Here is a 23,060-nt window from a genome sequence, read left to right as displayed (position 1 = left end):
TTGGAGCTCAGATTCCTGTAGCTCTGTGAGGTCAATTTCTGAGTCCTAGTATGTCCAAAATGTCTGTTTTTCACTGTCACTCTTAAATGACAGTTGAGTTGGGTATAGAATTCAGTGTTTCAAGTTATTCTCCCTCGGCACTTTGAAAATATGGTGCCACAATCTCCTTGCATCCGGGGTCGCTGATGACAAGCCCAGTGGCAATCTGATTCTTCTTCCTTCGTAGGTAAGCTGTCTTGTCTTCCTGGCAGCTGTGAGGTTTTCTCTTTCTCTCGATATTCCAAAATCTCAGTCCTAGGTATCTAGGAATGGATGCGTTTCTTCTTTACCTTTCCTGGCAATCAGTGGGTATTTTCAGTCTGAGAGCTCATGTCTCGAGTCTGAAGGACCGTTGGTATTATGTAGTCAAATATTGCCCTGTGGCCATGGCCCCACTCAGCACTGGGCTTTCCAGAAATCTTCTTTCCAGGAAGTCTGTCAGGTTTACAGGTGATTCACTTCCTTGTGTTCAATTGCTGCTATTTTAAAATTTCTTTCTATCATTGTCATGGTTTTTGTGTCTGTATTGGAAGATATGCCCACTTTTCCATCTCATAACCAGAAATCCCTTTTTAAAAATATTTGAAGTTTAGGTAACATCATTTTGTGTTATTCATTGTGTTGATTTTTACAGTTACTTCCTCCAGGGCAATCATGGAGTCCTGTGGCTTATGCGTGGACTCTGGAGTCAGACTGCCTGGACTGGAGCCCAGCCTCACCCCTTCCTGAAGCAAGTCTTTTCATCTCTTTGTACCTCAGTTTCCCCATCTGTGAAGTGGGAGAAATAATGGCTCATACTCATAGGGTGGTTGTCAGGATTAAATGAGCAGGTACCCTGACACTCAGAAAGCATGTCATATATGTTAGCTCTGGTCCGTGCAAGTGACATTTGCGTTCCCAGTACCTTAGAGGCATGTTTAGATTTTGTAAGAGGTACACACACGGGTTTAAGAAAACAATTGTGTCATGAAAATGACTGAGGTTTAGGAAATGCCGTTGTTTTGTGTGTGGCTTAACAAAGACAGATGTGGGTGTAACTGGGCAACAGCCCCTCAGAAAATCAGACTGAGACACAGATGAGCTTACAGAAATTGACCCCAGTTGTGACCAAGTGGCCAGGCTCACTGGCAGCGTCCCTGCAACCTCATCAGCCCCCCAGATCATCTCCAGCTCAGTCCCGGGGTGGCCTGCTCTGACCTCAGTGAGGTGGGTAAGAAAGACCAGAGGGCTGGCAGCAGCCACTGAAGAGCCCAGGCCCTCCCTGCTGAGCCCCCAGGCCCCACCTTCCCCAGAAGCTGGGGACCCTGGCCCACGGGGGTGCAGAAGCTCTGTGGATGTAAATTACCAGTGGGACAAGCACCCTGGAGGGAGAACATTGTAGGAGGTGTGGACAGGACGGGGAGGGGGGACAGCAGCTGTGGGCAGCTCCCTTGGGGTCTGAGCAGCATCATGCACCCTGTCCCCCCTGTGTACCCCTGGCCTATGGGGCAGCCGCTTCCTGCACTGACACATCCTGGGTTGCCTTCATGTCCCTTGTTGTCTCGGTCTATCTTTCTACGTCTGTGAACCAGTTTCCTTATGAACTCAGTGTGTGAAATAATGGCAAGGGTGTTCCTGAGGCCTTGGTTGATCCCTGGCTGCTACCAATACCCCACAGCCCGAGACAGCCCAAGACTGACCCAGGGGCCTCCTTGCCCCCCACCTGCCTGTCCCTCTCAGCAAGTCAGCATAAGCCCTGGGGGTGCCGTACAGCCTAGGGGTCCTGGGCAGCCCGGCCTACAGACGGAGGGGAGAGCCCGGGGACACGGTTGGTGGGAAGAGACACCAGGACCAGGAATTGTGCACAGTGCTCAGCATTTATTTGCAAGATTGAAACTGGGTGGGTGGAGGGGGTGCTGTGTGGTGCCCACCCCTCCCCACCTGCCCCTCAGCTGTCACAGCTTCAGGTCCAGGTCATGGGCAGGCAGCCACCCTATGTGACACCACCTCTTGGAGGCAGCCAGCCTTGCCTGGACAGGCCTCAGTCCTCAGTCTGCTGCGGGACTCTGTGCCCCACGGGGCTTCGAGGAGAGATGGGGGCACCCAGGCCCGCACTGGGGAGCTGCGCAGTGGTGGATGTGTGGTTTTGCTCCAGGCTGCTCTCTGACACCAGGAAGGGGTGAGTCTGGGTGGAATGGGTATTTGTGTTTCCACTGAGGGGCAGGCCCTGATGGCCGGGCGGGTGACCAAGACGGGCCAGAGGGGCTCCAGGGGCAGGGCCCCGCCGGGTGCCGTCCTCAAGCAGACCCTCCCCGCCGGCCCCAGGTTTCCGTGCTTGGGCTGGGCATGTTCTGCCTCCAGACGCGGAGGGCGTGTGGGACGGGGGCAGAATGACGACCGGCAGTGGTGGCCTCCTAGAGCAGGAGGATGGGGGTGCTGTCCTCTGGAGCCTCGGGTGAGGGGGCGCAGCCCGGGGTGCAGCTGCACGCGTCCACGTGGATGTAGGTGTACTGGATGGTTGTCCCATCGGGACACTGCAGGGTCACCACCTCCTGGTGGGCCCTCTTCTCCTGGCAGCAGGTGCACTCGTGCTGCATGGCCTGGGCCTCCAGGGAGTACCTGCGGACACACGGTGCCCTCAGGACGCGCCCACCTGGCCCACTATGGGGGTTCTGGAGATGGCTGGTTCTCTGAGCACGCGGGGCTTCTCCTTCCGGGCCGCGGCGACGCTCAGGGTCCCTCTGAACCCCGCTCTTCCTCCATCCAGCAGCCCAAACTTGCTGACTCCCGCAGGCCCCCGCCCCTTCCTCGGCCTTGAGCCAGCCCGGCCCATCTTCCACCTTTCTGGCCGACTGCGTCCACGCGGACACTGCCCGCAGGCCACTCACACGGACACGCCCAGGCAGGAACCCTCGCAGAAGGGGACGTTGACGAGCGCCGGGCTGACGCAGTCCCCGAGCCGCAGCGCCTTTCTTTGAACGCGGACCCGGCAGGAATCTGGAAGGGGGACAGGCAGGAGAGGGGTCTGAGGGCCCTCCCGGGCGCCCCGCTCCCGACCTCCCGCCCGCGCTCAGGGGGGCTCTAGGGCGGGGTGGGAAGGCGCTTCCACTTACCCTCCTCGCAGGAGTAGCAGCAGCCGCGTTTCTGGAGGACGCCCTGCGGGGACAGCGGGGCTTGAGCGGGCCTCCAGGTGGGACGGGCGGGGCAGCGGGGCGGGTGTGGGCGGGGCCTCTGAGTGGCAGGGGTGTGGGTGGGGCCTCCGGGTGGGAGGGGCGGGGCTCCTGGGGAGGGCGGGCCTGCGGAAGGCAGCCAGGCTGGCCCGAGCCTGGGGACACGTACCCTGCAGCTGGACACGATGGGGCAGGACACGGGCCTAGGTGTCAGCACGAGGAGCCCATTCTCAGCCTGGCAGTGGTACTCAGTGCAGTTGTCCACGGGGCTGTTGACCCAGGTCTCGTTGGGCTGAAATGCAAAGGGGAGAGTGGAGACAGAGTGGGGATTACCTGGTGGGCCGACAAGGGCTGGTGGGCAGGGTCTCCCAGGTGGGCAGCTGAGATTGAGCCCCTTACCTGGACCAGCCCACCGCTGGGTGTGAGGCAGGCTGTCTGCACGCACTCCCCACAGCACTGCCCGGCCACCTCTGAGTACTCGAAGCCCTGGGGACAGAGTGGGGGTCACGTCCCGCACCCCTAGCCCAGCTCCCCAGCCTCAGTAACCCTGGCCCTCTGTGAGGCCATGTCCCTGCCCAGGGCTTCCTGGGCAGAAACTGCCCCAGCAGATTGTGCTGGCTGAGACTCACCTCTGCTTCCAGCACCTTCTGTCTACTCCTGCCTTCCTGGAACCCAATGCCAGGCCCCAGTGCCCTGCAGGTCCTGGCCCCCACTACACCTTCTCCTCTCCCATCCTGCTCCACACCCTCCCTTTGGGAATAAACAAGATCCCAGCAACGGCTGAGCTAGAGAGCCCTCCCGGAGCCCAGGTACTGGTGATACCTGGCTGCCACCAGGTGGGCACACTGGGAGGCCTGGGTGTGCCCAGGAGGGTGGGCTCACCTGGGGGCAGGTGGTGTTGCAGGTGTTCTCCTCACACTGCACAGTCAGGTTCCCCGTGTCCACGGATAGGCAGGCGCATTTGTGGCAGGGCGTGACCCCTGGGAAGGTTGCACCGACCTGCAGTGGATGGGTGAGGGGAGGTGACATTGAGGGGCTGGGTGGGGCACCAGGGCCAGGACCTCTCCCTGTGGCTGGGTGGACTGGGAACAGGTGAGGCCCCCAGAAAGAAATTTCTTTCTTCTTCAAATGGAATTATGGATGTGCCCCCCAGCTGAGCACAGATGGGACAGAGGCAGGACCCTGGGCAAAGGCAGGAGGGGGCACGGAGGGCGTGGTCCTACCCTAAAGCTTTTGCTGGGAGGCAGCTGCTGGGAGACCCTGAAGGTGTAGAGCCCATAGCTCTCCCAGGCTTGCGACAGAAGGTGCCACCCCTGTGTACCCCCACGTCCCCACCTGACTTTCAGGGGCCCAGAGCTCCTCAGCTCATCTGCTCTTGTGGCAGGAGGGTGCAGACAGGGCTGGACACGTCAAGACAAGCAGTGGAGGTCCAGAGGGACACGAGGCGTCCCACGATGAGCGTGCCAAGCCTGGGGCCCCACCCACCGCTGCCCACCCGGCCGGCCACCTGGCTACTGAGCCCTTACCCCATAGAAGGTGCCGTTGTAGGTGCACAGCTTAGGTTCTGGAAGGAAAGGGAGGGCTGAGTGCCTGCTAGGCTGCGGGGGAAGTGCTCAGACAGCCCACCCCAAGAATGCCCAGCCCCCAGCCCCACTCACTGCAAAGGAAGGTGGGGCAGCAGTCGCCCTCCCTCTGTGTGAGGGTCAGCTCCAATCCTGGCCCACACGTGAGTGGGCTCTGGGGGCAGGTGGTCACGTTGCAGACTGCGGGAGAGTCGGAGCACTGTCAGCGGTGCCCTGCCTTCCCGGGTCGCTTCTTCCCTCCTCTGGCCTGCAGTTCCCCCGGCCTCAGAGTTTCCCCACGTTGGAGCCAAAGATGCATTTTTCCCATGGGGGCTGACCTCTCCAGGTCCCCTCACTGTCACCTCCCCAGTCCTCCCCAAGTCCCTGGGCTGGCCTGGGGCAGACCAGAGGTCACCAGCCTTATGTTTAGGTGAAAAAATGAAGCACCAAGAGCCTCCCCACCTCGGCGGTCCAGCTGCGGTCCAGCCAGCACCCTGCGGCCCGCCTCTGCCCTACAGACCCTGCCGGCCAGGCAGCCCATGCCCACCACCCTCCTCGGTTCCCTCCCTGCCCCGCCTGGCCGCTGGGGCACAGGGCTTACTGCACAGCGTCTCCTGGCAGCACGGGTTGTCCGCCAGGGGCCTGGTGATGGTCAGGAAGCCAGCCCGGCCGCACTCCAGGGGCTGGTCCTGGGCCTTGCACTGCACAGGGACACACTGCACCGACACAGAGTCCTCGTCGCACACGCAGGCCTGGCAGTTGCTGACCCACCGCTCTCCGGGCTGAAACAGACCAGGTCATGGTCCCCAAGGGCTCCCAGATCGTGCCCCGCCCTCTCCAGCTGCGTCCAGCAACCAGTCAGACCCAGCCCTCAGCGTGGCCAGGTCAGCCCTTGGTCTCCCCGACAAGCCACCACCTCTGGAGCAGCCCGGGTAACAGGGACACAATCTCACACTGGGGCACCCCACACCAGCCCCCCACAGAGGCTGCCCGGGCAGAGCTGGCCTCCCGAGATGGGGCCGTCCCTCCCTCCTTCTGCTCTAGTGGGGAAGAGCAGGGAGCTGGAACACTCACAAATTTGGGAAACCCATCTGGTCCCACGCAGGCTGGAAGGGAAGGAAAAAGAGGTTACTGGGGGCTGGAGTTTGCAGCCTGGTGGGGCCACGGGTCTTCGCAGGCCTGGCTCCCACCCCCCACCCCCCCAGCTGAGGCCTTGTCTTCCTGCTGGGGACAGAAGCTCCCAGAGAACTGGAGGAATGTCACAGAGGAGGGGGCTTGGCAGGGCTCCAGGCCACACTGCACTGCTGGCAGAACGGGGCGGGAGCTGGCCGGAGAGCAAGCTTGGGTGGCAGGAGGGCAAGTGGTCTTCCGGCCCATGGCCCTCCCCCTCCCTCTGGGCTTACGGCACTGGGGCACACAGATGTCCGTGTAGGAGTTGAAGAGGATGTGGCCATCAGGACAGAAGCAGCCCTCTGCCAGCCCCTTGCGCACTGGGCTCTGGCTCCTGTAAGATGAGGAGGGCAGCCTGGGACCCCCGATCCTTGTGAGTGGGCAGTTGGAGGGAGGAGAGCAGTAGGCATGGTGGAGTGCTGGGGTTGGCCGGCTGCGCAGGGCCGCCCCCGGGGTCAAGGGTCGGAGATCTCAGGCTAGGAGTCCCGGACCCTTTGTGGCTCCCCTCCTGGCTCCCCCAGACCCTCCGGACAAGCCTGGAGGCCCAAGGGGCCCAGCGTCCCTGACGTCCAGCTTGCACTCACCTGGAGTTGCAGGCCTCGGGCTGCACGGGGCCACATGACTTGTACACCTTGGTGGGTGGGCAGGTGAGCTCTGGGGGCACAGAGACAGGTGTCAAGAGGGCCAGGGAGGCCAGAGCCCCCGGCAGCTGCCCCCAACTCACCGCACAGCCCGGCAGTGGCATTGCGCCAGTTGCTGCACACGCCCCGAGCGTGGCAGAGCGCCGCGTAGGCCTCCAGGCTCTGGCAGGACACGTTGGGGTGGCTGGTCTGGCAGCCGTCGCTGACACAGGTGCTGAAGAACGGGCCGGGCGGGATGAGACTGTGGCACTCGGCGAAGACCCTGTGGGCAGGCGTGGTCAGAGGCCGGAGCAGAGAGCCAGGTCCTGGGCCGGGGCAGGGGTGTGTTGCTCCAGGACCCTCAAACCCATGAGGAAGGACTCACTGGCTCAGCAGCAGCTTGCAGAGGGGTGCTGGGGCGCAAGGAGGGGAGGTAGGCGTGGTGGGGGTGTGAGGCAGGGGGCTGGTGGTTGGAGGTGGTGCCTGGCAGCCCTCCTTGCTGCTGTCGGGGACCAGCCAGGAGCTGGCCATGTCCTTGCAGGTGGGGGCCATGGTGCCATCTGGCCGGCGGCAGTCATCAGTTTGGCTGTTGGTGCAGGTGCCTGGGGAGTGTGAGGGCAGGGCAGGTCACCACGGGGCTAGGCCAGCGGCTGACTGATTCTCAAGACTCTCTCTCTCCCCACCTCCCTGAGGTCACTTGGTTAGGAAACGCCATTTACTGAGGCAGCTCTGGCGTGGGGCAGGTGGCAGGGGGAGCAGGTAGGGGTCCCGCCACATCCCGCTCACCACACAGGCCCTCGGTGTTGTGGCTGAAGTGGCTGTAGGAGAGCCGGGCCTGGAAGATGTGCCCGTCGAAGGAGATGCTCACGAGGATGGCAGAAATGTCGATGTGCATCATGGTGGTCCCTGTCACCGACACGTTCACACCATTCTTGCTGAAGACCTCACTCACCCGCCTTTGGTCAAACAGGATCTGGGGGCAAAGCCGGGGGACCCTTCACTGGTGGTGGTGGGGTCTGCCTTTGGGGCTCTGTCTCCAAAGCGCTGGGGCGCCGTCCTCTGCACCCCCACCCCAAAGCACCGATGCTCCCCTCAGGGCACTCTTGGTGGCAGGCACCCCCACAGGCCTTCCCTGCTCCCAGCAGTTGCTGTGCTGGGGTGCCCTGCACTGTGGCACACCCTTTGACCTCTCCAAGGCCCCAGGGGGAGCTGACCGCTGGCTGGGCAGAGGGAAACGGGCTCTGCACCAGGGCTCTGCCTGCAGGCCGGCCTGCCCTGGCGAGGTGGGGACAGGGCCCACGCGTGCTCTGCCACCTGCCCGTCCTCACCAGGCTCTGCTCCTGCCCGTCAGTGCCTGTGGTGGTGGTGAGGATGATCTCCATGGACTTGTAGTGGATGATAAGGGCGCGGGGGCAGTGGGTGGTGGCTGCAGTGGCCCCACAGTAGTAGTTGTTGATGTAGATGCTGAGGTTCCCATACAGCGGGCGGATCTCCCTCATGAGCACGTGGGTGCAGTTGTCCCCGAAGGAGTAGGAGGTGCCGTCGAAGGTCTTGTAGTGCGAGTGCCCCCAGCCGCTGCAGGAGCCTGCGGGACAGGGACAGTCCCCTCACCCGGTGCCACCCCAAAACCGCCACCCCAGGGTTGCTCAACCTTCGCACCCTCAGTCCCCTCCTTTGCAAAATGGGTGTAGTGGGTTGGATAGTGGTCCACCCGCCTGCAAGTGGGACCTCACTTGGGAAGGGGGTCCTCAGAGCTGGAATTAAGTTAAGGGTCTCGAGAGGAGGTCACTGGATTACTGGGTGGGCCTAAATCTAATGACGTGTCCTCATAAAGGAGAAGAGACAGGGAGAGAGAGTCGTGTGATGAGAGAGGCAGAGGTGACAGCAGACCCGGCTGGTCCCCCTCCATGGGTGGCCCGGCAGCGTTTCCTGCTGGCTCTGTGTGCCGCCAGGAGCGTGCACCTCCGGGCCCATCCACATGCCCCGCTGCTCACACTCGCACTCCAGGCGGTAGGTGCAGCGCTCGTTCTCGCTCCACAGTTTGACGGGCAGGTGCCCATTCACACAGGTGATGTTGGCCACAGGCTTCGGCTCCAGCAGGACAATGTGGTTCTCGCCCTCACACCTGGCCACCGTGCAGTTCGCCAGGGTCCAGGACTCGTTCACCTGGCAGAGAGCGGGTACCATGCTCACAACGAGCCCCCACCCCGCTACAGCCTCGGGTCCCCCATGGCCTCAAGTCTGGAGCGCCTGGCCTGGGGCAGGGCTGCCACCGCCTTCTGGTGGGCCCCTGGTGCTGCCCTGGCCCCAGACCCTATTCACCTCCCTCCAGTCAGAGCGACCCATGGAGGGGTCACCCAGGGGCCAGGGGCCGTGGCCCACTGGAGCTGTCAGCAGCCCAGGGCAGGGCTGTACTCCCAAAAGGCACACAACAGGGAGAGGAGGGTGGTGGGGGGAGCACACCTGTCGGGGAGGGTCGATGAGATCGCAGCCGGGAACTGGGGAGTTCAGGGTCACTGAGGTCTCTGGGGGTGAGGAGGTGGGGCAGCTGCCCTGGAAGCGGTCAATGTCACAGCGCTGGTTGCAGATGGCGTAGAACTGGCACCCGGCACTGTCTGTCTTATTGTAGATCACATCTCCTGTGGAGGGGCAAATCACCAAGACAGAGAGGTCAGGAGGGAGCGCTGTCACAGGGCAAGGGCCACAGGGCGGGGACACAGGGGGGACACAGGGCGGGGGGCAGAGGGAGGGGGTACTGGGCGGGGGGCACAGGGAAGGGGTACATGGCAAGGAGCACAGGGAAGGGGCACAGGGAGAGGGTACAGAGTGGGGGGCACAGGGCATGAGGTAGAGGGAGGGGGTACAGGGCAGGGAACACAGGCAGGAACACAGGGCCAGGGGACACACGGCCGGGGCACAAGCAGGGGGCATATGGCAGGGGGCACAGGCAGGGGCAGAGGGTGCAGGGGACAGGGTGGGTGCATGGGGATAATAGGGATACAGGGCGGGGCCCAGAGTGGGGGCTCAGTGACACACAGAACGGAGTGTCCTGAGTGGATGGGCCACAGGGAGGGCACAGGGTCTCTACTCACCAGGTGAGAAGAGCTGTCCAAACGCCCGGCAGAGGCAGGCTGTGGTGGAGATGAGCGGGCTGGGAAAGGCGGTGGGCCCAGGGGTAGTGAGGATGGAGGGGGATGCGGTGGACACGCTGAAGTGTGGCAGGCTGCTGGAGATTGCCGCGGTGGTCCACATGTGGGAGGTCACCAAGGGGGGAGAGGGAGGGGCGCTGGGCAAGCCTGGCGTGGCAGTTGTGGTCTGGGTCCTGGGGGAGGCAGAGGAACTGGAGATGGAGACTCTCCCAGTAGTCCAAGGGGAGGAAGGACCTGTCTGGCTGGTGTGGATGGAGAGCCTCTCGCTGGTCCTGGGAGAGGAGGGACCAGTTTCAGTGGGGGGGATGGAGACCCTCTCGCTGGTCCCTGGAGAGGAGAGGTACACCTGGGTCGTGGCTGTGCTCCAGACTCTTGACACTCCAGATGACTGTCTGCCCGTGCTGGCGCTGGTCGTGGAGGGTCTGGGGGACAGTGTGGTGGTTGCAGGGACGGCCGAGCTGGCGCAGTGGCTGTAGTCGTCACAGCAGCGCACGCGGATGTGGTAGTTGAGGCAAGTCTCGCCCCCACTCTGCCACTTATTTCTGCAGATGAGCCCGTAATCCACGTCACACTTCACCACCTGGCCCAGCTGCCTGAAGGGCACTTCTGGAAAGAGGACGGCCTGGCACTCGATGGCCACCGGCTCAGAGCAGAGCTGGCCTCCGGCGCGCAAGATGTGGTGGTAGGTCTCACTGTCACCCCCATAGGGGCCAGGCTTGGGCCAGTCACTGTCCAGCCATTCAGTCCAGTGGCAGGCAGGCTGGCACCCAGAGGTCGCTGTGGTGGGGTGTGTGTTGGGGCTCGTGGGGCTGGGGGTGGTCGGGGGTCGGGCCGTGGTGCCGGTGGCCGTTAGTGAGGTCAGTCCCGGACTGGTCGCTGGAGGAGTCGCTGTGGTGGTGGCCGGGGTGCCAGGGCAGTGGCTGTAGTCGCAGCAGAACACGCGGATGTGGTAGTTGAGGCACAGCTTGATGGGGCCGCTCTGGTCACGGTTGCGGCACACCAGCCCGACGCTCACGTCGCACTGGACCACCTGGCCCAGCTCCTGCACGGGGACGTCAGGCCACATCTCAGCCCGACACTCCAGGTGCAAGGGCTGCTCGCAGATGTCCTCGCCGGCCGCCCGGATGTTGGCGTAGGTCTCAAAGTCCCCCCCTGCATGGCCGGGTGTGGGGTAGTCCTCGTCAAACCAGCGTGTCCATGCGCACTGTGGCTTGCAGACCTCAGTGGAGGATGCGGTCGGGGTGTGCGTCATGGAGCTGGGCTGTGAGGGGCTGGAGAGCAGCGTGGTCGCAGAAGTGGGTCCACTGGGAGGGGACCAGGGAGTGGTTATTATGCGGGCGGTTGGGGGGGCGCTGGGTGGGGCTGGCCGTGTGGTGGTAGGCAGGGTCCCAGGGGAGGCAGAGGGACTAGAGATAGACACCCTCTGGGTGGTCCTTGGGGAGGAGGGTACTATCTCAGTGGTGGGGATAGAGAGCCTCTGCATGGTCGCAGGAGAGGAGGGATGTGTCTCAGTGGGGGGCACAGTGATCTCAGTGGTCACGGGAGACATGAGACTTGTCGGGCTGGTGGGGACAGTGACCTTCTCAGTGGTCCAGAGGGAGGTGAAAGGTGTCTGAGTGGTGAGGACACTAGGAGTAGGCCCAGGGGAGGAGGGACCTGTCTCGGTGGTGGAGATGGTCACCTCAGTGGGCGTTGAGGAGGAGAGACCGGTCTTGGTGGTGGGGACAGTGACCTGCTTAGTGGTCCTGAGGGAGGTGAAAGGTGCCTGAGTGGTGGGGACACTATGAGTTGTCGTGCGGGAGGAGGGACCTGTCTCACTGGTGGGGACAGTTACCTCGGTGGTCCTGAGGGAGGTGAAAGGTGTCTGAGTCGTGGGGACACTATGAGTTGTCGTGCGGGAGGAGGGACCTGTCTCACTGGTGGGGACAGTTACCTCGGTGGTCCTGAGGGAGGTGAAAGGTGTCTGAGTCGTGGGGACACTATGAGTTGTCGTGCGGGAGGAGGGACCTGTCTCACTGGTAGGGACAGTTGCCTCGGTGGTCCTGAGGGAGATGAAAGGTGTCTGAGTGGTGGAGACACTAGGAGTTCTCCTGGGAGAGGAGGGACCTGTCTCGGTGGTGGGGACAGTGACCTTCTCAGTGGTGCTGAGGGAGGTGAAAGGTGTCTGAGTGGTGGGGACACTATGAATTGTCGTGCGAGAGGAGGGAGCAGTCTCAGTGCTGGTGACAGTTAACTCAGTGGTGCTGGGGGAGAAGGAACTTGACTGGCTGGTAGGGAAGGTGACCCTCTCAGTGCTCCCGAAGGAAGTGAGAGATGTCTGAGCGGTGAGGACACTAGGAGTAGGCCCAGAGGAGGAGGGACCTGTCTCGGTGGTGGAGATGGTCAGCTCAGTGGGCCTGGGAGAGGAGGGACCTGTCTCGGTGGTGGGGACAGTGAGTTTCTCAGAGGTCCTGAGGGAGGTGAGATGTGTCTGAGTGGTGGGGACAATAGGAGTAGCCCCGGAGGAGGAGAGACCTCTCTCAGTGGTGGGGACAGTGACCTTCTTGGTGCTGCTGAGGGAGGTGAAAGTTGTCTGAGTGGTGGAGACACTAGGAGTTCTCCTGGGAGAGGAGGGACCTGTCTCGGTGGTGGGGACAGTGACCTTCTCAGTGGTGCTGAGGGAGGTGAAAGGTGTCTGAGTGGTGGGGACAGTATGAGTTGTCGTGCGGGAGGAGGGACCTGTCTCACTGGTGGGGACAGTTACCTCGGTGGTCCTGAGGGAGGTGAAAGGTGTCTGAGTCGTGGGGACACTATGAGTTGTCGTGTGGGAGGAGCGACCTGTCTCACTGGTGGGGACAGTTACCTCGGTGGTCCTGAGGGAGGTGAAAGGTGTCTGAGTGGTGGGGACACTATGAATTGTCGTGCGGGAGGAGGGAGCAGTCTCAGTGCTGGTGACAGTTAACTCAGTGGTGCTGGGAGAGAAGGGACTTGACTGGCTGGTGGGGAAAGTGACCCTCTCAGTGCTCCCGAAGGAAGGGAGAGATGTCTGAGTGGTGAGGACACTAGGAGTAGGCCCAGGGGAGGAGGGACCTGTCTCGGTGGTGGAGATGGTCACCTCAGTGGGCCTTGAGGAGGAGAGACCGGTCTTGGTGGTGGGGACAGTGAGTTTCTCAGAGGTCCTGAGGGAGGTGAGATGTGTCTGAGTGGTGGGGACAATAGGAGTAGCCCTGGAGGAGGAGAGACCTCTCTCAGTGGTGGGGACAGTGACCTTCTTGGTGCTGCTGAGGGAGGTGAAAGTTGTCTGAGTGGTGGAGACACTAGGAGTTCTCCTGGGAGAGGAGGGACCTGTCTCGGGGGTGGGGACAGTGACCTTCTCAGTGGTGCTGAGGGAGGTGAAAGGTGTCTGAGTGGTGGGGACACTATGAGTTGTCGTGCGGGAGGAGGGACCTGTCTCACTGGTGGGGACAGTTACCTCGGTGGTCCTGAGGGAGGTGAAAGGTGTCTTAGTGGTGGGGACACTATGAGTTGTCGTGCGGGAGGAGGGACCTGTCTCACTGGTGGGGACAGTTACCTCGGTGGTCCTGAGGGAGGTGAAAGGTGTCTGAGTCGTGGGGACACTATGAGTTGTCATGCGGGAGGAGGGACCTGTCTCACTGGTGGGGACAGTTACCTCGGTGGTCCTGAGGGAGGTGAAAGGTGTCTGAGTGGTGGAGACACTAGGAGTTCTCCTGGGAGAGGAGGGACCTGTCTCGGTGGTGGGGACAGTGACCTTCTCAGTGGTGCTGAGGGAGGTCAAAGGTGTCTGAGTGGTGGGGACACTATGAATTGTCGTGCGAGAGGAGGGACCAGTCTCAGTGCTGGTGACAGTTAACTCAGTGGTGCTGGGGGAGAAGGAACTTGACTGGCTGGTGGGGAAAGTGACCCTCTCAGTGCTCCCGAAGGAAGTGAGAGATGTCTGAGCGGTGAGGACACTAGGAGTAGGCCCAGGGGAGGAGGGACCTGTCTCGGTGGTGGTGATGGTCAGCTCAGTGGGCCTGGGAGAGGAGGGACCTGTCTCGGTGGTGGGGACAGTGAGTTTCTCAGAGGTCCTGAGGGAGGTGAGATGTGTCTGAGTGGTGGGGACAATAGGAGTAGCCCCGGAGGAGGAGAGACCTCTCTCAGTGGTGGGGACAGTGACCTTCTTGGTGCTGCTGAGGGAGGTGAAAGTTGTCTGAGTGGTGGAGACACTAGGAGTTCTCCTGGGAGAGGAAGGACCTGTCTCGGTGGTGGGGACAGTGACCTTCTCAGAGGTCCTGAGGGAGGTGAGAGATGTCTGAGCGGTGAGGACACTAGGAGTAGGCCCAGAGGAGGAGGGACCTGTCTCGGTGGGTGGGACAGTGACCTTCTCAGTGGTGCTGAGGGAGGTGAAAGGTGTCTGAGTGGTGGGGACACTATGAATTGTCGTGCGAGAGGAGGGAGCAGTCTCAGTGCTGGTGACAGTTAACTCAGTGGTGCTGGGGGAGAAGGAACTTGACTGGCTGGTAGGGAAGGTGACCCTCTCAGTGCTCCCGAAGGAAGTGAGAGATGTCTGAGCGGTGAGGACACTAGGAGTAGGCCCAGAGGAGGAGGGACCTGTCTCGGTGGTGGAGATGGTGCGCTCAGTGCGCCTGGGAGAGGAGGGACCTGTCTCGGTGGTGGGGACAGTGAGTTTCTCAGAGGTCCTGAGGGAGGTGAGATGTGTCTGAGTGGTGGGGACAATAGGAGTAGCCCCGGAGGAGGAGAGACCTCTCTCAGTGGTGGGGACAGTGACCTTCTTGGTGCTGCTGAGGGAGGTGAAAGTTGTCTGAGTGGTGGAGACACTAGGAGTTCTCCTGGGAGAGGAAGGACCTGTCTCGGTGGTGGGGACAGTGACCTTCTCAGAGGTCCTGAGGGAGGTGAGAGATGTCTGAGCGGTGAGGACACTAGGAGTAGGCCCAGAGGAGGAGGGACCTGTCTCGGTGGGTGGGACAGTGACCTTCTCAGTGGTGCTGAGGGAGGTGAAAGGTGTCTGAGTGGTGGGGACACTATGAATTGTCGTGCGAGAGGAGGGACCAGTCTCAGTGCTGATGACAGTTAACTCAGTGGTGCTGGGGGAGAAGGAACTTGACTGGCTGGTAGGGAAGGTGACCCTCTCAGTGCTCCCGAAGGAAGTGAGAGATGTCTGAGCGGTGAGGACACTAGGAGTAGGCCCAGAGGAGGAGGGACCTGTCTCGGTGGTGGAGATGGTCAGCTCAGTGGGCCTGGGAGAGGAGGGACCTGTCTCGGTGGTGGGGACAGTGAGTTTCTCAGAGGTCCTGAGGGAGGTGAGATGTGTCTGAGTGGTGGGGACAATAGGAGTAGCCCCGGAGGAGGAGAGACCTCTCTCAGTGGTGGGGACAGTGACCTTCTTGGTGCTGCTGAGGGAGGTGAAAGTTGTCTGAGTGGTGGAGACACTAGGAGTTCTCCTGGGAGAGGAAGGACCTGTCTCGGTGGTGGGGACAGTGACCTTCTCAGAGGTCCTGAGGGAGGTGAGAGATGTCTGAGCGGTGAGGACACTAGGAGTAGGCCCAGAGGAGGAGGGACCTGTCTCGGTGGGTGGGACAGTGACCTTCTCAGTGGTGCTGAGGGAGGTCAAAGGTGTCTGAGTGGTGGGGACACTATGAATTGTCGTGCGAGAGGAGGGACCAGTCTCAGTGCTGATGACAGTTAACTCAGTGGTGCTGGGGGAGAAGGAACTTGACTGGCTGGTAGGGAAGGTGACCCTCTCAGTGCTCCCGAAGGAAGTGAGAGATGTCTGAGCGGTGAGGACACTAGGAGTAGGCCCAGAGGAGGAGGGACCTGTCTCGGTGGTGGAGATGGTCAGCTCAGTGGGCCTGGGAGAGGAGGGACCTGTCTCGGTGGTGGGGACAGTGAGTTTCTCAGAGGTCCTGAGGGAGGTGAGATGTGTCTGAGTGGTGGGGACAATAGGAGTAGCCCCGGAGGAGGAGAGACCTCTCTCAGTGGTGGGGACAGTGACCTTCTTGGTGCTGCTGAGGGAGGTGAAAGTTGTCTGAGTGGTGGAGACACTAGGAGTTCTCCTGGGAGAGGAAGGACCTGTCTCGGTGGTGGGGACAGTGACCTTCTCAGTGGTGCTGAGGGAGGTGAAAGGTGTCTGAGTGGTGGGGACACTATGAGTTGTCGTGCGGGAGGAGGGACCTGTCTCACTGGTGGGGACAGTTACCTCGGTGGTCCTGAGGGAGGTGAAAGGTGTCTGAGTCGTGGGGACACTATGAGTTGTCGTGTGGGAGGAGCGACCTGTCTCACTGGTGGGGACAGTTACCTCGGTGGTCCTGAGGGAGGTGAAAGGTGTCTGAGTGGTGGGGACACTATGAATTGTCGTGCGGGAGGAGGGACCAGTCTCAGTGCTGGTGACAGTTAACTCAGTGGTGCTGGGAGAGAAGGGACTTGACTGGCTGGTGGGGAAAGTGACCCTCTCAGTGCTCCTGAAGGAAGGGAGAGATGTCTGAGTGGTGAGGACACTAGGAGTAGGCCCAGGGGAGGAGGGACCTGTCTCGGTGGTGGAGATGGTCACCTCAGTGGGCCTTGAGGAGGAGAGACCGGTCTTGGTGGTGGGGACAGTGAGTTTCTCAGAGGTCCTGAGGGAGGTGAGATGTGTCTGAGTGGTGGGGACAATAGGAGTAGCCCTGGAGGAGGAGAGACCTCTCTCAGTGGTGGGGACAGTGACCTTCTTGGTGCTGCTGAGGGAGGTGAAAGTTGTCTGAGTGGTGGAGACACTAGGAGTTCTCCTGGGAGAGGAGGGACCTGTCTCGGTGGTGGGGACAGTGACCTTCTCAGTGGTGCTGAGGGAGGTGAAAGGTGTCTGAGTGGTGGGGACACTATGAGTTGTCGTGCGGGAGGAGGGACCTGTCTCACTGGTGGGGACAGTTACCTCGGTGGTCCTGAGGGAGGTGAAAGGTGTCTTAGTGGTGGGGACACTATGAGTTGTCATGCGGGAGGAGGGACCTGTCTCACTGGTGGGGACAGTTACCTCGGTGGTCCTGAGGGAGGTGAAAGGTGTCTGAGTGGTGGAGACACTAGGAGTTCTCCTGGGAGAGGAGGGACCTGTCTCGGTGGTGGGGACAGTGACCTTCTCAGTGGTGCTGAGGGAGGTCAAAGGTGTCTGAGTGGTGGGGACACTATGAATTGTCGTGCGAGAGGAGGGACCAGTCTCAGTGCTGGTGACAGTTAACTCAGTGGTGCTGGGGGAGAAGGAACTTGACTGGCTGGTGGGGAAAGTGACCCTCTCAGTGCTCCCGAAGGAAGTGAGAGATGTCTGAGCGGTGAGGACACTAGGAGTAGGCCCAGGGGAGGAGGGACCTGTCTCGGTGGTGGTGATGGTCAGCTCAGTGGGCCTGGGAGAGGAGGGACCTGTCTCGGTGGTGGGGACAGTGAGTTTCTCAGAGGTCCTGAGGGAGGTGAGATGTGTCTGAGTGGTGGGGACAATAGGAGTAGCCCCGGAGGAGGAGAGACCTCTCTCAGTGGTGGGGACAGTGACCTTCTTGGTGCTGCTGAGGGAGGTGAAAGTTGTCTGAGTGGTGGAGACACTAGGAGTTCTCCTGGGAGAGGAAGGACCTGTCTCGGTGGTGGGGACAGTGACCTTCTCAGAGGTCCTGAGGGAGGTGAGAGATGTCTGAGCGGTGAGGACACTAGGAGTAGGCCCAGAGGAGGAGGGACCTGTCTCGGTGGGTGGGACAGTGACCTTCTCAGTGGTGCTGAGGGAGGTGAAAGGTGTCTGAGTGGTGGGGACACTATGAATTGTCGTGCGAGAGGAGGGACCAGTCTCAGTGCTGGTGACAGTTAACTCAGTGGTGCTGGGGGAGAAGGAACTTGACTGGCTGGTAGGGAAGGTGACCCTCTCAGTGCTCCCGAAGGAAGTGAGAGATGTCTGAGCGGTGAGGACACTAGGAGTAGGCCCAGAGGAGGAGGGACCTGTCTCGGTGGTGGAGATGGTCAGCTCAGTGGGCCTGGGAGAGGAGGGACCTGTCTCGGTGGTGGGGACAGTGAGTTTCTCAGAGGTCCTGAGGGAGGTGAGATGTGTCTGAGTGGTGGGGACAATAGGAGTAGCCCCGGAGGAGGAGAGACCTCTCTCAGTGGTGGGGACAGTGACCTTCTTGGTGCTGCTGAGGGAGGTGAAAGTTGTCTGAGTGGTGGAGACACTAGGAGTTCTCCTGGGAGAGGAAGGACCTGTCTCGGTGGTGGGGACAGTGACCTTCTCAGTGGTGCTGAGGGAGGTGAAAGGTGTCTGAGTGGTGGGGACACTATGAGTTGTCGTGCGGGAGGAGGGACCTGTCTCACTGGTGGGGACAGTTACCTCGGTGGTCCTGAGGGAGGTGAAAGGTGTCTTAGTGGTGGGGACACTATGAGTTGTCGTGCGGGAGGAGGGACCTGTCTCACTGGTGGGGACAGTTACCTCGGTGGTCCTGAGGGAGGTGAAAGGTGTCTGAGTCGTGGGGACACTATGAGTTGTCATGCGGGAGGAGGGACCTGTCTCACTGGTAGGGACAGTTGCCTCGGTGGTCCTGAGGGAGATGAAAGGTGTCTGAGTGGTGGAGACACTAGGAGTTCTCCTGGGAGAGGAGGGACCTGTCTCGGTGGTGGGGACAGTGACCTTCTCAGTGGTGCTGAGGGAGGTGAAAGGTGTCTGAGTGGTGGGGACACTGTGAATTGTCGTGCGAGAGGAGGGACCAGTCTCAGTGCTGGTGACAGTTAACTCAGTGGTGCTGGGGGAGAAGGAACTTGACTGGCTGGTGGGGAAGGTGACCCTCTCAGTGCTCCCGAAGGAAGTGAGAGATGTCTGAGTGGTGAGGACACTAGGAGTAGGCGCAGAGGAGGAGGGACCTGTCTCGGTGGTGGAGATGGTCAGCTCAGTGGGCCTTGAGGAGGAGAGACCGGTCTTGGTGGTGGGGACAGTGACCTGCTTAGTGGTCCTGAGGGAGGTGAATGGTGTCTGAGTCATGGGGACCCTATGACTTGTCGTGCGGGAGGAGGGACCTGTCTCACTGGTGGGGACAGTTACCTCGGTGGTCCTGAGGGAGGTGAAAGGTGTCTGAGTCGTGGGGACACTATGAGTTGTCGTGCGGGAGGAGGGACCTGTCTCACTGGTGGTGACAGTTACCTCGGTGGTCCTGAGGGAGGTGAAAGGTGTCTGAGTCGTGGGGACACTATGAGTTGTCGTGCGGGAGGAGGGACCTGTCTCACTGGTGGGGACAGTTACCTCGGTGGTCCTGAGGGAGGTGAAAGGTGTCTGAGTGGTGGAGACACTAGGAGTTCTCCTGGGAGAGGAGGGACCTGTCTCGGGGGTGGGGACAGTGACCTTCTCAGTGGTGCTGAGGGAGGTGAAAGGTGTCTGAGTGGTGGGGACACTATGAATTGTCGTGCGAGAGGAGGGAGCAGTCTCAGTGCTGGTGACAGTTAACTCAGTGGTGCTGGGAGAGAAGGGACTTGACTGGCTGGTGGGGAAAGTGACCCTCTCAGTGCTCCCGAAGGAAGTGAGAGATGTCTGAGTGGTGAGGACACTAGGAGTAGGCCCAGGGGAGGAGGGACCTGTCTCGGTGGTGGAGATGGTCACCGCAGTGGGCCTCTCAGAGGAGGAGAGACCGGTCTTGGTGGTGGGGACAGTGACGTGCTTAGTGGTGCTGAGGAAGGTGAAAGGTGTCTGAGTGGTGGGGACACTATGAGTTGTCGTGCGGGAGGAGGGACCTGTCTCACTGGTGGGGACAGTTACCTCGGTGGTCCTGAGGGAGGTGAAAGTTGTCTGAGTGGTGGAGACACTAGGAGTTCTCCTGGGAGAGGAGGGACCTGTCTCGGTGGTGGGGACAGTGACCTTCTCAGTGGTGCTGAGGGAGGCGAAAGGTGTCTGAGTGGTGGGGACACTATGAGTTGTCATGGGAGAGGAGGGACCTGTCTCAGTGATGGGGACAGTTATCTCGGTGGTCCCTGGAGAGGAGAGGTACACCTGGGTCGTGGCTGTGCTCCAGACTCTTGACACTCCAGATGACTGCCTGCCCGTGCTGGCGCTGGTCGTGGAGCGTCTGGGGGACAGTGTGGTGGTTGCAGGGACGGCCGAGCTGGCGCAGTGGCTGTAGTCGTCACAGCAGCGCACGCGGATGTGGTAGTTGAGGCAAGTCTCGCCCCCACTCTGCCACTTATTTCTGCAGATGAGCCCGTAATCCACGTCACACTTCACCACCTGGCCCAGCTGCCTGAAGGGCACTTCTGGAAAGAGGACGGCCTGGCACTCGATGGCCACCGGCTCAGAGCAGAGCTGGCCTCCGGCGCGCAAGATGTGGTGGTAGGTCTCACTGTCACCCCCATAGGGGCCAGGCTTGGGCCAGTCACTGTCCAGCCATTCAGTCCAGTGGCAGGCAGGCTGGCACCCAGAGGTCGCTGTGGTGGGGTGTGTGTTGGGGCTCGTGGGGCTGGGGGTGGTCGGGGGTCGGGCCGTGGTGCCGGTGGCCGTTAGTGAGGTCAGTCCCGGACTGGTCGCTGGAGGAGTCGCTGTGGTGGTGGCCGGGGTGCCAGGGCAGTGGCTGTAGTCGCAGCAGAACACGCGGATGTGGTAGTTGAGGCACAGCTTGATGGGGCCGCTCTGGTCACGGTTGCGGCACACCAGCCCGACGCTCACGTCGCACTGGACCACCTGGCCCAGCTCCTGCACGGGGACGTCAGGCCACATCTCAGCCCGACACTCCAGGTGCAAGGGCTGCTCGCAGATGTCCTCGCCGGCCGCCCGGATGTTGGCGTAGGTCTCAAAGTCCCCCCCTGCATGGCCGGGTGTGGGGTAGTCCTCGTCAAACCAGCGTGTCCATGCGCACTTGCAGGCCTCGGTGGAGGACACAGTCGGGGTGGACGTCACGGAGCCGGGCTGTGAGGGGCTGGAGAGGAGCGTGGTCGCAGAAGTGGGCCTGATGGGAGGGGACCCGGTGGTGGTCCCTATGTGGGAGGTCTGCAGGTGGGCTGTGGAGGAAGCCTGCCTGGCGGTTGTGCGCTGGGTCGTTGGAGAGGGCAGTCGCGTCTGGGTGGTGGCCGACGTTGAGCGTCCTGGCCCCTCAGATGTCGGGAACCCCGTAGCGGTGCTGCTGGGGCTGGGGGCGGCGGTGCTGGGGCAGTGGCTGCGGTCGTCACAGCAGAGCACGCGGATGTTGTAGTTGAAGCACATGTTGAAGCGTCCCTGCTGGTCCTCGTTCCTGCACACCAGCCCGGCCTCCAGGCTGCAGCTGAGCACCTGCCCGATCTGGTCCAGGCTCACCTCGGGGTAGTTCTCGGCCCGGCACTCTATCTTCTGCGGCTCCGCACACATCCTACCCCCTGCAGCCCTGATGTTTTCATAGGTCTCCATGTCTCCGCCCGTGACCCCCGAGGTGGGGAAGTCCACGTCAAACCACTCTGTCCACTCGCACTTGGGCTGACAGCTGGTTGTGCCCTGGCTGGTGGTGGTCTCAGTCACGGCTGTTGGCACCAGGGTTACTTTCGGCGTCTCTGTTCTCAATGTGCTTGTCCTGGTGTGTGAGGTGGATGGCGGGCTGGTTGAAACGGTGCGGGTTGTGCTGGTTGGTGCTTCTGTAGGCAGGCGAGGCCTGGAGGTAGATCCCTGTGAGGTGCCCTCTGTGGTCCCCTGCAGGGTTGTGCGAGTTGGAAGGACTGACGTGGCTCCCCCTGGGGTGGTGGGCTTTGTGGAGCCTGGAGGAGACCTGGGGCTGCTGGTGGCAGACGTCAAGAGTGTGTCTGTGTGGCTGGGGTTGGAGGATGTTGCTCGGGATGTTGATCCTGTCGAGAGGAAAGGCACTGCTGTAGTCACCTCTGGGCTACTCCCTAGCCATGTCCCTGGCTCTGTGGCTGGTGGCACAGTGGTGGCAGTGCCAGTGGAGGCCATGGCAGTGGTGCTTGTGCTGGCAGGAGTGATGGTGGTAGTAGAGGCGGTGGTGGCAATCCTGGTGGTGGAGGCAGTGGCACTGGTGGCAATGGAGGTGGCAGTGGCAGTGGTGGCCGTGGCCGTGGTGGTGATGGCAGTGGTGGCAGTGGTGGCGATATTGGCAGTGGCAGTGGAGATGACAGTGGTGGCAGTGGTGGTGGTGGAGGTGGCAGTGGCGGGGGTGGTGGGAACAGTGGCCGTGGTGCTGGTGTTGGTGGCAGTGGCAGTGGTGGTGGCAATGGTGGCAGTGGTGGTGGCGGTAGCGGCGGTGGTGGCAGTGGAGATGGCAGAGGTGGCAGCAGTGGTGGTGGAGGTGGCAGTGGCAGTGGTGGTGGGAACAGTGGCCTTGGTGCTGGTGTTGGTGGCAGTGGTGGTGCTGGTGGCAATGGTGGCAGTGGTGGTGGTGGCAGTGGCGGCAGTGGTGGCGGTGGTGGTGGCAGAGGCAGGTCCCCTGCAGTGGCTGTTGCTGCAGCACAGCACTCGGATCCTGTAGTTGTAGCACATCTTGAACAGGCCCGGCTGCTCTTGGTTCCTGCAGACCAGGCCGAAGCTGGGGTGGCAGTGCACTCGCTGGCCCAGCTCCTCTGGTCTCACTGTGGGGAAGTTCTCGGCCTCACACTCTATGTCCTGCGGCTGCTCACACACGGCCCCTCCCGCACTCCTGATCTTGTCGTACGACTCGATGTCCCCCCCAGCCTTCTCAGATGTGGGGTAATCCTCATCGAACCACTCTGTCCACTGACATTTGGGCTGACAGGTGGTGGCAGCCAGGGTCGAGGAGCTGCTGCCTGTCTGGGCAGTGGTGGCAGGCACGGTAGGGCGGGTCTGCGAGGTGGAGGCCACTGTCGACTGGAGGGGGGTTTCTCTCGTTGGCGTGGTCCAGGTGGAGGTGGGCAGGGACTTGAGGGTTGACACCTGGGCAGTGACGCTGGGGGAGGGCCCAGAGCTGGTGCCCGGGGCCGGGGAGGTACCACAAGGCACATAGTCACAGCAGAGGACCCGCAACTCGTAGTTGTGGCAGAGCGGGGGACTCTGCTCGCTGTTGAGGCACGTGAGCCCCCGAGCCAGGTCACACTCCACCTTCTGGCCCAGCTCCTGCAGGGGCGTGTTGGGGAGCCGCTGCGCCCGGCACTCAATCTCCACGGGGGCCGGGCAGACCTGGTGGCCCCTCTGCTTCAGGTTTGCAAACGTCTCGAAGTCTCCCCCTCCCATGTCCGGCTCTGGACGGCCGCTGTCATACCAGTCGGACCAGCGGCACTGCTTTTGCACACACACAGTGGAGAGAGTGGGGGCTGAGCCTGTGGGGGGACAGTACAGGGGACCCCATCAGCTTCCTCTGCACCCTTGCCAGCCATGCCCAGGAGGAAGTGTGACATGTTGCCTCCCCCAGGGCTGGCCCCTCGGCCTCTGGGGGACCCTGGGCATCCCTTGTGCCCAGGATGCTT

At 61.6% G+C, this 23,060-nt stretch overlaps 1 protein-coding gene across 1 annotated transcript in view; it reads right to left on the bottom strand.

Moving 5' to 3' along the window:
• Positions 1-1,876: 1,876 nt before the first annotated feature.
• MUC5B (mucin 5B, oligomeric mucus/gel-forming) overlaps positions 1,877-23,060 on the bottom strand; it is a 38,001-nt gene continuing 16,817 nt past the window's right edge. The window contains exons 31-49 of the mRNA XM_070229187.1: positions 9,633-22,913; positions 9,004-9,179; positions 8,535-8,706; positions 7,869-8,125; positions 7,327-7,513; positions 6,926-7,142; positions 6,645-6,823; positions 6,505-6,574; positions 6,154-6,254; positions 5,825-5,856; positions 5,352-5,532; positions 4,847-4,951; positions 4,715-4,752; positions 4,071-4,187; positions 3,588-3,674; positions 3,358-3,480; positions 3,132-3,174; positions 2,907-3,015; positions 1,877-2,637 (exon numbers count right to left, since the gene is read on the bottom strand). Coding sequence (XP_070085288.1) covers positions 2,433-2,637; positions 2,907-3,015; positions 3,132-3,174; positions 3,358-3,480; positions 3,588-3,674; positions 4,071-4,187; positions 4,715-4,752; positions 4,847-4,951; positions 5,352-5,532; positions 5,825-5,856; positions 6,154-6,254; positions 6,505-6,574; positions 6,645-6,823; positions 6,926-7,142; positions 7,327-7,513; positions 7,869-8,125; positions 8,535-8,706; positions 9,004-9,179; positions 9,633-22,913 — 15,680 coding nt within the window. The 3' untranslated portion in view covers positions 1,877-2,432. The remainder of the gene's footprint in view (positions 2,638-2,906; positions 3,016-3,131; positions 3,175-3,357; positions 3,481-3,587; positions 3,675-4,070; positions 4,188-4,714; positions 4,753-4,846; positions 4,952-5,351; positions 5,533-5,824; positions 5,857-6,153; positions 6,255-6,504; positions 6,575-6,644; positions 6,824-6,925; positions 7,143-7,326; positions 7,514-7,868; positions 8,126-8,534; positions 8,707-9,003; positions 9,180-9,632; positions 22,914-23,060) is intronic.

The sequence above is a fragment of the Equus caballus genome, chromosome 12, assembly GCF_041296265.1.
Source record: "Equus caballus isolate H_3958 breed thoroughbred chromosome 12, TB-T2T, whole genome shotgun sequence".
NCBI lineage: Eukaryota > Metazoa > Chordata > Mammalia > Perissodactyla > Equidae > Equus > Equus caballus.
The sequence above is the reverse complement of the archived record's forward strand: the minus strand, read 5'-3'. Positions and strand labels throughout refer to the sequence as shown.